The 13106-nt window shown below is 33.4% G+C and overlaps 1 protein-coding gene across 1 annotated transcript in view; it reads left to right on the top strand.

Moving 5' to 3' along the window:
• Tet (Ten-Eleven Translocation (TET) family protein) overlaps positions 1-13106 on the top strand; it is a 220386-nt gene that overhangs the window by 155223 nt on the left and 52057 nt on the right. Inside the window, exon 4 of the mRNA XM_074133399.1 lies at positions 3398-3424. Coding sequence (XP_073989500.1) covers positions 3398-3424 — 27 coding nt within the window. The remainder of the gene's footprint in view (positions 1-3397; positions 3425-13106) is intronic.

Genomic DNA, 13106 nt, shown 5'->3' on the forward strand with positions numbered 1-13106 from the left:
AACACTGAGTTGTGATTTTCATTTAATTCCGAATGAAAAATCGTTGATCTTCACTACATCCCTAATAAATCTCAGATATCCGCCTCTTGTTATTTTTGTTTCGTTGTGTATAGAGAGAGGCGATGGCACCAATTTAAAATGACCATCCATTGTTGTCGTTAACAAAACCAGCATTCAACAGTTTTGTGGTTTTTGCGGTAGGTGTTCACTTATTCAACTGTATTATATATGAACCCGTGGTTTTGGTAACATAGGCTTTACACCCGCTCACGTTTGTGTTGTCGGATGAGGAGATATCTCACTGATGTACAGTGCCCTAAAAGCCGTGTTATCCCCAGTAACTCGCCGTAATACTCTAGCGCCACCCATAATACACACACAGACGGCGAAATATTCTTTAGAACATACATTCACTGGAATATATAGGTTTCCTTCTTGCCTTTAAATAGCTTTCATCTCTTCCTAGGCGGAAAAAATAAAAATAACATTTTTATTTCTCACCTTCTTAGCTAGGCTGTCTTATTTGATGGTCGGATTTTATTGAATAAAAGAAAAGTCTGAAGATTAATAACTGTCATCACAGAAGAATGAAGTTGTTTGGTAGCTTGAAACTGCTAATTTAGTGACTAATTACAGCGTCTTTTTTCTCCAAACGTTAAAACTCAGGTTTGCCATTTTTCGTGTGAAGTGAGTTCCATTCTTTTGTTAGCATTTCGGATGAGCGGTTAACCACTTCTTAAGGAATGCTCCATCTAACAATCTCCGTTGAAAGCACAGCAATTTTTGCGCCACCAGCGCCGAATGAACAGAATCCCTGAAGGATTAACCATCTTCTGCTAAAACTGACCTACCGATCTGAACTACAGGAACTATTCGCTCTTCATCATTTGTCCTGGCCCTGGTTGGTAAATGTTGTTTAGCTCGTGTAAATCAAGCGTCAGGATAACTTAGCAGCATTTATTTCTGCAGAGGATTAGTGTTCTTACTATTCAAGGTTTGGTTTTATGAGAGATACTCCTCCCCTTACTGTGATATATTTACATAGTTCGGCTTCACTCAGGGAAACTAGTCGTGTCTTTGTACTACTGGATATTGTCTTAAGGAGGCTTGCCATAAAATTAAAGCTCTAAGACAGAAATTAAAGCACATGTAATTTCAATAAATAGAATCTATTTGAATATTAAGTTCTGAGAACCAGCACTGTTCTTTCGTCATAAACGAGTGCATCTATGAAGTAAATAAACCCTGAATGAGTTTCATGAAAAGCCTTCTGTAAATCTAAACGGCACTCTACTTGAGTGGTCTTTCAGTAAAGTGGATTTTTCTGGGTTCTTGAACGGATTAGATAAAGTTAGATATTCACAGGAGAGGTACAAGGCTTGTAAATCGTTTGATTCAGTTTCGAGTCAAAATTCATCTCTAATTTGTCCTTGAATAGTTGAAATGGGGAACAAAACTAACGTGTATCAAAATAATGAAGTCTTGCCGACGGATATAAGAATTTGTATTTATATTAATAATATAAAGACCTTTTCCAAGGTAGTTCTGTCATTTTACATCTCACTACTCTGACCGGATGGTTTAATTGAAAACGAAAATATAATAGGTACTTAAACAGAAATCCTGCCTTTCTTTACTCATGTAAGGAAGGAATAATTGTAAATAAAAACCAATATATCTACATCGTATTATTCTTTAAGGTAGATTACTGCAGAATATATACGAGGGTCGTTTGAAAAGTCCGTGCAAAGTCAGAGAGATAGCACTACTGGCGCGTATCGAGGTTATGTTTAGTTAGTAGCATCTCTTGGAAGAGCACACACCTAGTTTCAGCCAGATCGGTCTATTTCTTTGTGTTTGGCATTCGTTTGAATCGAGGAAGTCGAGTGATTTTCAAAAAATGGACGAAAAAGAATTTCGTGTGTTGATTAAACACTACTTTATGAAAGGCAAAACGCCTCAGGAGACTAAAGAGAAGCTTGATAAACATTATGGTGACTCTGCACCTTCGATTTGAACAGTTTATAAGTGGTTTCAAAATTTTCGGAGTGGCCATATGGGCAAAAGTGACGCTGAACGTTCTGGACGCCCTGTTGAGGTTACTACTCCAGAAATTATTGATAAAATCCATGATATGGTGATGGATGACAGAAGAGTGAAGGTGCGTGAGATTGCTAGTGCTGTGGGCATCTCGAATGAACGGATACATAATATTTTGCATCAACATTTGGACATGACAAAGCTATCCGCAAGATGGGTGCCGCGATTTCTCACGCTTGACCAAAAACGAAATCGTGTGAAGTGTTGCATGGACGGTTTGCAGCTGTTCCAGAAGAATCCGCAGGACTTTAAGCGTCGTTTCGTCACTGTGGATGAAACATGGATACATCACTACACTCCTGAGACCAAAGAACAATCTAAACAATGGGTTACCAAGGGGGAATCTGCGCCAAAAAAAGGCGAAGACCGTTCCTTCGGCCGGAAAGATTATGGCGACTGTCTTTTGGGATTTGCAAGGAATAATCCTCATCGACTATCTGGAAAAGGGTAAAACTATTACAGGTGCATATTATTCATCGTTATTGACCCTTTGAAAACCGAGCTGCAAGAAAAACGCCCACGATTGGCCCACAAAAAAGTCCTTTTCCATCACGACAACACACCAGCTCACACCTCAGCAGTTGTGGTCGCAAAATTAATGGAAACAGGGTTCCAACTCGTTTCACATCCCCCCCTATTCTCCAGACTTGGCTCCCTCGGACTACTATTTGTTCCCCAATATGAAGAAATGGCTGGCGGGAAAAAGATTTTATTCAAACGAGGAGGTGATTGCAGAAACGAATGGCTATTTTTCAGACTTGGACAAATCCTATTATTCGGAAGGGATCAACAAACTAGAGCAGCGTTGGACGAAGTGTATAAGCCTAAAAGGAGACTATGTTAAAAAATAAAAAAGGTTTACCCCAAAAAATTAAGTAGTCTTTATTTTTGCACGGACTTTTCAAACGACCCTCGTACGTCACTTCTAAAAGCAATGGTTCATGTTCATGTTCAGGAATTGGAAAAATTGTTTTAAGATTGTCTGTTAAATTAAATTAAGAGATTTCCTCTCCAGTGGGAGCGGAGCGTCTTCTGGACTTCTTTAGTAATAATTCCTATTTAGAATTCTGATTCTGATTGTAGTGCAATTCTTTTTAAACATTTTAATGTTCTCTATTATTTTTCATTATCTTTCTTCCACATTGTAAAGAATATGAATTTGAGTAAATATTTTATATAATGTATTATATGTATATTAAAGTAATTAATGTAATTTTAAGGCTAATTTTTGATTACCTTCATTTTTTTGGTACTATATTATTATTGTTTATTTTTAAACAATACTTATTTGTTTCAGGGAGCTGCAAGAGGTGGTGGTGTTAAGGTAAGTTTTTACAAATCTACAGTTTTGATTATATCGTATTTGTAAATTTATAACATTTGAATTGGCACAGTGAGGGTTACATACGTAACGTTTTTTTAAAGAAAGTACATTGCTGATAAAAACTGAAATTATTGCTGCCTTGTAAAACACAATGGAGGATATTTAAATCAAAAACTTAGCGATAGTATAGTTGATTTTTCAAAATCTAGCAACAAGAAAGTGAAGACAGTTTTTACCAATTATTTTAACAATTTCAGACACTTCATTTTTTGATTTCTTACCCTGCATCAAGATACCTGCTTAGACAGGAATTATTGTTTATATAAAGTGAGGAAATATTTTTTTTAACACTTGAAGACTATTTTTATTAATTGAATAATTAAATCGATTACTTATCCAATCATAATTAACTTAAAATTATGAACAATTAAGTGTAAGGCTTTTAAAAATACCAGGAGCAAAATTCTAATAATTATTAAATTCAAAAGTTATTTGAATGAATTATTTATTTAACTGAAGAAAATTTCCAAATGAATTGATATAATTTACTTTAAGAAGTTACAATTTCTTATTAAACTGTCCGTTTTGGTTTAAAATTAACGCAGTCTGATACTCGTCCTCTTTGTGTGCACATTTTTACCGGTTAAGAACAATTTAATTTAGGAAACATTTTATATTTTCTTAATTGGGACTAACATGGAAAATTAAATTCTTTCAAATTCCAGAACATGTAATTAATATTTACAAAGTACAGAAAACATAAAGGCACATCGAAATCTTTAAGTTCAGAGACGGAAAGAAAATACAAATAATTTGTAATTTGTTTTCACTTATAAATAAAATAATTCATTCAAACTAAAAATTTAAGCATAAATTGAAAAAATCTGAAGAAGTGTTGGTCATTCATTTTGGTAAAGAAGTATAGAAGTAACCGCTTTGGCTAAACTTCCAAGGTTAAATTCTGAACAGGTGTGGTCTTGTCGTTAAGACGAGTGTAATCGCTTGGCCAGAGATTCTCAATTAAAACTGTCTGCAGCTCGATTTCATAAGTATACAGATCATTTGAAATCATTTGAGGTGGAAAAAGTTTGTGTTCTTTTTTTTTTCATAAGGAGAACTGGTGAGCAAATATATTTACAGTCTTTGATGTGCTGTACAGTATTACATCAACTGATGATTCGAAGGAATCGTCATGAAGGAATGTTCTCATAAAAAATATATTAACCTCTTTCGGTGTACAGTATTTTATTTTATTTTTTTAAATATTTGATTTGACGAAAATTGGCTGACCGAAGGTGCCATTTTCCCGAATAGATCTTCCGTATTTTAAGATTTTCATGTAAACGGCTCCAATTTATTTAAATTCTGTTTAGTGAATATTCAACAAATAAATCTAAAAATTTGATTAAAGGTTCTCCTGTAAGAGGAGATGGATAGATTCCTTCTAATTTTATAAGAATCAAATATTATTGTAACATTCAGGTGCCACGGTGGCCGAGTGGTTAGAAGCGAGACCTGTAAAGCTAATATGTATTGTGGTACTGGGTTCGATTCCCGGTCGTGGGCCTTGGATTTTTTATTTAATGGTTAATAAAAGAAATTTACAGTAAAGTATGTTTGATATCCACCTCCGTCCACGACACCTAATTGTTAGTTGGACGTTAAGCCTGCCTTAAAAAATAGGCATTACTTTCCTAATATACTTTCCTACATTCGTAGTTATGGAGGACATTATTGAGGAAGATTTTTTTTCCCACAAATTTGGAAATAATCGCGCTGATACATGCATTGAAAGAAAGATATTGCAATTAAATTAAATTAATGTTTTATAAAGAATATCAAATTTAGTATTTAGGATGCTTGGCCTAGGTCAGAAATAGACCACATAATGTTGGGAATACATAAATGATGCTAGAGTGAACACGTACCCAGGTTTGTGGTTTTCCAACCGCGGTTAACACTGCCAGCTGTATTCAAACTAAATCAGCCTTTTTCTCTTTGCCATCCTGTGTTTACTTGTTTTATTTTTTCTATTTTTTGTTAAATCAGCGGATAATTTTTATCACTCTGTTGTCGGACTAGTGTTATGCTATTTAAGACTATAATTTTTAGTTATTTTCTTTCTATAGAAAAGTTTGCTTTGACTTCTTGGATAAACGTACACGACTTATCTTATCTATGAATTATTTTGTACCACCATTTATCAATTACTGAGCTATTTCAATATTGAATTTGAAGAAATTAAGCTTAAAAGTGTTTTTGAATTCAACTATCAGTGTTACTGCTTCTGGAGACTTAGTAACCTGTACGCATGTATCCTCGAATATTTCAAATTCTTGTTACTAAATGATAAATAATACATTCACACGTGTTTCTCTTGCTGCATATTAAAACTGTCCGGTAGGACAGTTGTATAAGGGTTGATCGTCAAAAAGTGCACGAAAAAGCGTAACGTTGAAAAACACCCAAATTTGACAATTTTTTTCTCTTTTTCTATAAAAGATAAAATACTAAACTTTCTTTAAATTATAGGGCAAATCCTCTTTTCTAGCTGTAATTTTTTGCAACAACCCAGATCTTGAAGATTTCGAGAAAAAAGTTGTTGAAAATGTGCAAAAACGGCATTTTCAAAAATTGGTCTTGTTCTTGTTGTTCTTGTTACCTTTTTTGTAAACAACATAGCGCCTAAACACGCGAATATTAAAACTTTATTTGTGAAAAGGTCTCAGTTTACTGAGAGTGCTAAAATAACCTTCTCAAAATGATTGCTGAGATCTAGTACTCGAGAGTTTTAAATTACATCCTCAAGCTCGGAAATATGTTTTCGAAGTTACATCTGTAGCAGCCTGAACCTCCTAAAAACATTATTCACCCAGTAAGTTGTTTCAATCAATAAAGATTGGTTTATAATATAACCTGTGTTAGCGCTTTAACTTTAATGGTAATTGTTAGAGCCGTTTTTTTGGGAGAAAAACTGGGTAACCTTGTCTGTAAAATAGCATTTTCAGTTTATTTCAAATCTGTATTTCTATCGATGCTTTTAATGCTTCTTAATGTTAAATACGGAAGTGAAATCGTACACTATTGTGAAGTTGCACTTCAGAAAGGAGCTTGATTACCTTGAGCTTAGATAAATACTTTTAACTGCTCGAAATATCCCCATTTCAGGTTAGGTTTCAGGTGAATAACCTGGTCTAATCTAACATTACCTAAACCTGATGTCCTGGAAAGATGAGTTCAGTATGTTCATCCTTCTCAATATCTTTGGTTTACTCTGGTAGTTTTTGATCTGCTGTAATTGTTTAGTATAACTAGTATTGTATGCGCCCTGACAATGGCCATCAGAACTCTGTCCTTTTTTCCGCCAAAAATTCGTTTCTAGATAAAATTAGGCTCGCAAAAAAATTTGGTTTCATTCACTAAGTAGTATCTCTACCTTCATCCCTTGTTAATATCTCCACTTAAACAGTTAAAAATTAAAAATTTCTATCTATGAACTTGGCTAATAAGTATAATGTGGTCAATTACTAATCTATCGTATTATCTACTTGTATACATGTAAGCTAGGGATATTTGCTTGTTAAATGGATAGTTGAGGTATGGGTATGGATATAGGCCAGGACTCCCCATAGGGCAGACAATTATTGTAATCATGATACGACCATTCTGGGGCCATGCTGTACTGTCCCACCGCCGCACTACTATTCATCCTGTTTAACAAATACTTTTAACCTTGGCTCCTTCTTTAGCTTAGCTTGTCTTCTTTCTTTCATCCATTTAGCCTTTCAACTTGCTTTACACCCAGAACTAGACCTCCTCTGGTCAAAATACCTTTTTTTGTGTGTGTTTCTACGAAACGCAGCGATTTGTAGAGACTTACATTTTTACCAACTTTAAATTTTGATAATTGTGTGACATTTTATTTTGGAACAATTTTTGTTCGAAGTATATCCTTTGGTTCTGATGCCTGTTGCTAGAAAGAAATATGGTCTGAATTTGAGAATGATGGCAGTTACTATCTACACGAATTGATTTTGTGATAGAAGTCCCGAGGTGAAATTTTTAGTTAATTTCTTAATTTGATCACTTAAAAACAGTTTCTGTAGTTATTCTGAATGAACAGTATAACACAGACAACCTTGGATAAGCAAAGAGAGCGTTTTGATTGCTAAGCAATGAAGGCATTACCCTCAGTTTTGTCCTGCTCTATTTTTGGAACGTTGTTATTCTTTTTCAGTATTTCTTATTCGCCTCTCTTGTCTATTCTTCCTTTTTTTTAAAACAGTTGTGATCAGAGGAAAAATGTAATGTGCATAACAAAATGAGCGATTCCTCAAAATGTTCTGAGGCACTTTATCTTTTTTTGGAATAGACCGGACATAAAACGTAACTCAGGCCCCATCTCTCTCTAGCAAATTACGCTAAGAAATGTACATATAAATTTTAAACGCATTTCGCTCCCATTAAGCAGATTAATTAAAATTGATTTTTGGTTACGCAAGCAACTAGGTGCCATTATGCCAGCGAGAAAAAGGTAACGCTAATTGAGACAGTTTAGGCTGAAATTTTTTAAAAGACATTTCAAGTTGTCACCAAGAACATCTTCCACCAAAAACGTTGTTCTTGACATAGTCAATGTCCCATATGTTCATTCAAGCACCTTTGTTCTGAACCCAACTGTACACATTTTGTCCATCTTGGACATTTTATTTGAGCAGTGAGACGAAAATTCCACATACTTTGCTGCACACCACAAGGCAGCATCGTCAAAAAGTCTTCAAGGGTTTTGGTTTTTTGCAATTTATAGAGTAATCAAGACTGTACTCCCATTACTTTGGTCTCTACAATCCATTCAGAGCCTTTACCTCCAACAAATTCTGTCCTTTGAACTGCAACAGTTCATTTCTAATTATTTAAAACACTTCTGGAGTAATTACACCAACTTAACATTTGGAGAATAGGATTTTTAAATCAATTTTAGCCATAAAATGAATTTTAGAAAAATTTAGAGATTTTTAGCCGTATTAAAAAAAAAACCCAACAAACTGAAGATTTGGAGTGTTTTTTTAAATTAAAAGTGGACGTCCGTCTCGACTTTATTCAGACGTCCTCACTGACATGCCCATTCTGGCAGATTCCTTCCCACTATTGGCCCATCCAGGTGTTCTTCCCTCATAGTATCTGTAGTGATCATAGCCTCTTGTACTTCTTTTCCTTTAAACTTCTTCATCTCTCTGTTAGTCCTATCCATATACTGTTATATTTTTAATTCAAAAACACCCCAAAACCTAAGTTTGCAAGGTTGTTTATGTTGTTGAGAATCCCAAATTTCTCTAAGATCCTATTGTTCTTATAATAAGCATACGTATAATAAAAGTTACATGTCTAACAGTTGCAGACAACTCATCTATTAACCATAGAGCTCCTTTAAATCTTCAAAAATCAATTTTACTCGGTAGATTTTTGATTAATACTTTAGATCGAACTGGGATAACGGTTTTGAAAAAAAAATGAAATTCGGTTAACGTGAGAGCATTTTTCTTTATGAAGTAGCTTTTATGGCTTGCAGAATAGTGCAGCGTAAATAATAGACCTTAAATTGTCGCATTGGCTCCTTCATTCACATTAGAAAAATCAACGATGACGTATTCGATGCCAAAAAGTGATTTGTTCATTTTCATAGAGTCTAGCCATCCCAATCAACAAAGTTGTTTTAGAAAATTAATTTTGTGTTCTCATTTTTTTTTTTGTTTAAATTGTTTGTGCATGCGCCTTATCATTATTATTTGTGTGCATAATTTAAGGCTCTTTGACATCAGAGATTATTGACACCCGAGTTTTTATCAAGTGCAATTGTGATCACCGGACAATGTTTTTTCTTTACTGAACGACAATACTATCTATCTCCGGAGAGAAAACTGTATGAAACTAGTTAAAAAAGAAAATCTAGAGGTTGACAGCTGGATTTGATCTAGGATTGCCGCGTGGGAATCCAGAAACACAAACCACCAAGCTAATCCCTTCCCTACACATTATTATTATTTTTCTGACGGAACTATAATGAATCCGACAGAGATATTGTTACGAACTTAAAAAAGCAAGAATTTAAAGCTATAATCACGCCTAAACTAATCTAAACAATTCTAAAATATTAGCAACACAGTGAAAGTTTATTCAAATTCCAATGAAGCTCATTAAATCGCTATGAAGAATTCATTGCATATGAATGCAATGTTTTTCCTGTGAGTCACCTTGAACTTGATTTCTTTGCCTTTCTACTTATGGCCAAACAATTCTAAGGTATGATTCAGCATAATTGTTCTTTAATTATTGTTATAATAAAAAATATTATGTGTGAATAGTACTTTAATAAGTGTGAATTATTTTTGAATTAAATGTAATTATCCTTGTCTTAAATAGTTTTGTGATTTTAATTGAATTGATGTAGTTGCTTTGAGATGAGATATCATATAATATTAATTACGGTATTGATTTCAACACGTAGTTTAGATAAGTTTTAGTGCAATCACGGCAAAACTAAAATGTATGGCAGTGCTGGGCAGATCTCCCTGGCCTTGGCTTTGGATTTGATTTAATACCATGGTTTCAAACTTTCTAGATTGTCGCATCTCCAATTTGTTCCCTTATAAATTGACTCGTCCGCCGAGTTCAATTTATTAACTATTGAATTTTTTATAAACACATTACAATTAATGTAATAGATCCTAGACAATGTTATCTCCATTTTGTAATGGTCATAACCAGAAAAATCTGGTGTGGACTTTCAACCATTCTTGTTAAATTATTGACATTTTTAATTATTAAAAACAATTCTTTTCATTTAAATTGAATAATTATGAATGAATTATTATAATCAATCATTAATTTTCAAAAATTATAGAATTTTGAAATTAACCGTTAGTAAAAAACAGAATACTTATAATATGATATTTTTAACGATGCTATTGTAGTTGAACACAATACGTGATTAACTGCACATCTGTTACCGAGCTGGCCAATAGGGGATTTTTTGAACTATGGGTGGTCCATTCCTCTGCATACTTATATATTATTTCTAACCTCCTAATGAAGGACATAAATAGTCAGGAAATGTCAATAATGTAATGGCTAATTATACAATCGAATATTAATTATTATTATTATTTTTTTATTTTTTTCTTTTAGTAACCGAAGAATTAGTCAGCTTAGTTATTCATGCTTGCAGACAGATGTTAAATGTTACTTCATTTAATGTTTCAAGTATGAAAATTAGATTCGTCATGAGAATGTCTGGCATACATTAATTAGAAAATAATTTAGATTTGTTTTTATAACAATATTTTTGGGACGATATGTTTGTTCATTAGATCTCATCAAAGATTCATTACTCTTTTAATGTAAAGAGTAATTCAAAGTAAGGAGTTTATCTGCCGCGAGTTGAGAAATACTAATTGAAGCTGTAAGGTTCTCTGTAGACATAGCTGGTTATAAGAACATAATAGTTCGCTAGTAAGTTAAGACATTTCCTGGGAGGATTGAAAGAAAAACCCCTCAGTTTTGATTTAGTTTATATTAATCAACTGCATTACTTAAACTAACCATTTCCAACTGGTTTTACTAACTTGGCACTCTGGCAATTTCATACCATTTCCTTCTACAGAATTTGATTAATTAGTTGATCATAGTTTCTTGTCCCTATGCTTACACAAATGTAGAATGTGATTGATTTGTTATCTGTTATTTAGGAATTGTTATTGTTATGGCTGTCATTGTATTTAGTAAACAACATGCAATTTCCTGACAAATATTACGACTCTAACCTAAACCAAAAGTGATTGACTGATATTGTCTGCAAATTATGATCAAGCTTAAATCAATGAGATTATTGCCGCGTTTTCAAAAGTAACCTTCACTGAGTGAAAAGTATTTTAGAAAAATTAATTTAAAAAAAAATATATTGGGGTGATAGATCGAAGTTTTAATGTTGTTGCTCTTACGGCATCTACAGGGTGTATACGGAGGAGTGGTCGAAACTTCGGGAGGTGATTCAGCAGCTCAAATACAACAAAAAATATTCTCTTCACTTTGGCCCGATTCTCAATAGTGTCCAAGATATTTGCATTTTTAACTTTTCCGTCGATATTCGCGTTTTTCGCCATAAAAACGGCCGTACCTTTTCTATCCTTTGTTCTACAACAAATCTGCTTATTCCAAACGAAAGAGCATTAAATTTCCTATAAATTTGCTCAATACAGAGCTTCAAAACGTTTCTTATAATAATGAAATTTTTACTTTAATGTCTAAAAAATTCGTTCTCGATGATTTTTGTTAAAATTTTCAACTGTATTTTTTCAATGATTAATAAATCAAGGAGTCACATAATTTCAGAAAAAGTTGCGCATTTATTGAGCTTCAAGGTCTTATGGTTTTTTTTTGGTTTTTAATAAAACCCTACCCCGAACAGAGGGGTGTAAATGCAGAAAACTGGGATTTTGCGTAACCGACTTTTCACTACTAATTTACTCAAATGTCAATTTTTGGAGAAGGAACTAAAAGAAAAGTAACCATTTTAGTTTTTCACAATTATTATTTAATAAAATGGAAGTAAAAAATAAAGTAGCGGAACGAGTTGAGGCTTGATATTGAGTAAATTTATAGGAAATTTAATGCTCTTTCGTTTGGAATAAGCAGATTTGTTGTAGGACAAAGGATAGAAAAGGTACGGCCGTTTTTATGGTGAAAAACGCGAATATCAACGGAAAAGTTAAAAATGCAAATATCTTGGACACTATTGTGAATCGGGCCAAAAAGAATAGAATATCTTTTATTGCATTTGAGCTGCTAAATCACCTCCCGAAGTTTTGACCACTTCTCCGTATACACCCTGTAGATGGGAGAAAACCATTTGGGAATTATATCTCACAAACGTGAAAAATCCATTGTGAAAAATGAAGGGCTTTCAACTCGAGAGAGTCAAAGAGAGGTTTTTGAGAAAGTTTTTGGTTTTTTTTTTTTTCTGGGTTTTCCTAAAGTTTTCTATTTAAGCTCCATACATCGTGTACCATTTTAATCATTTTTCAAAATATAACATTGGACGAACAATACTATTTATTCCGATGGTTGTCTCTTAAACGAAAGTGGTTAACTTTAGAAGAGAAAATACATGTGTTGAGAAGATTGTGCAAAAAACAAATCGAGCCATCGTCAACTTGCCGAAAGGTTTGTTCTATTTTTCTAATAATAGATGATAGTATGATGATGATTTTACCATAAATTATTATTGTTGTGAATAAATGTGATGATTATTATAAAAATTATTAATTAAGTCAATAATATGTAGTTTTTTGTTAAATTATTTTGGATAATCAAGAAAAATTTGATGCATTTCATATAGCTAAATAATTATGCAATTATGGGAGAGGAAATCCTAATAGTATAACGGCGTCTTCTCAAAAAAAAACAAAAAAAACCATAGCTTTTTTCAACGCACTGCCGGCCTCTTGGCAGTGTTCTCTCATTACAGACAGCAGTGCCACCCCACCGGTATGCGAGCTGCAAGAAACGCTAGGAAGATAAAAACTAAGGACCAGCAGATAGGTTCAGACCCGGGATCTCCTCGTACTCTAACCACCTAGCTAATCTCTTTCCTGCAAATAGAAGTTGTGCATTTATATGTTTTTAA

Source organism: Rhodnius prolixus, unplaced genomic scaffold, assembly GCF_049639745.1.
Source record: "Rhodnius prolixus isolate KJV_2025 unplaced genomic scaffold, Rpr scaffold_1, whole genome shotgun sequence".
NCBI lineage: Eukaryota > Metazoa > Arthropoda > Insecta > Hemiptera > Reduviidae > Rhodnius > Rhodnius prolixus.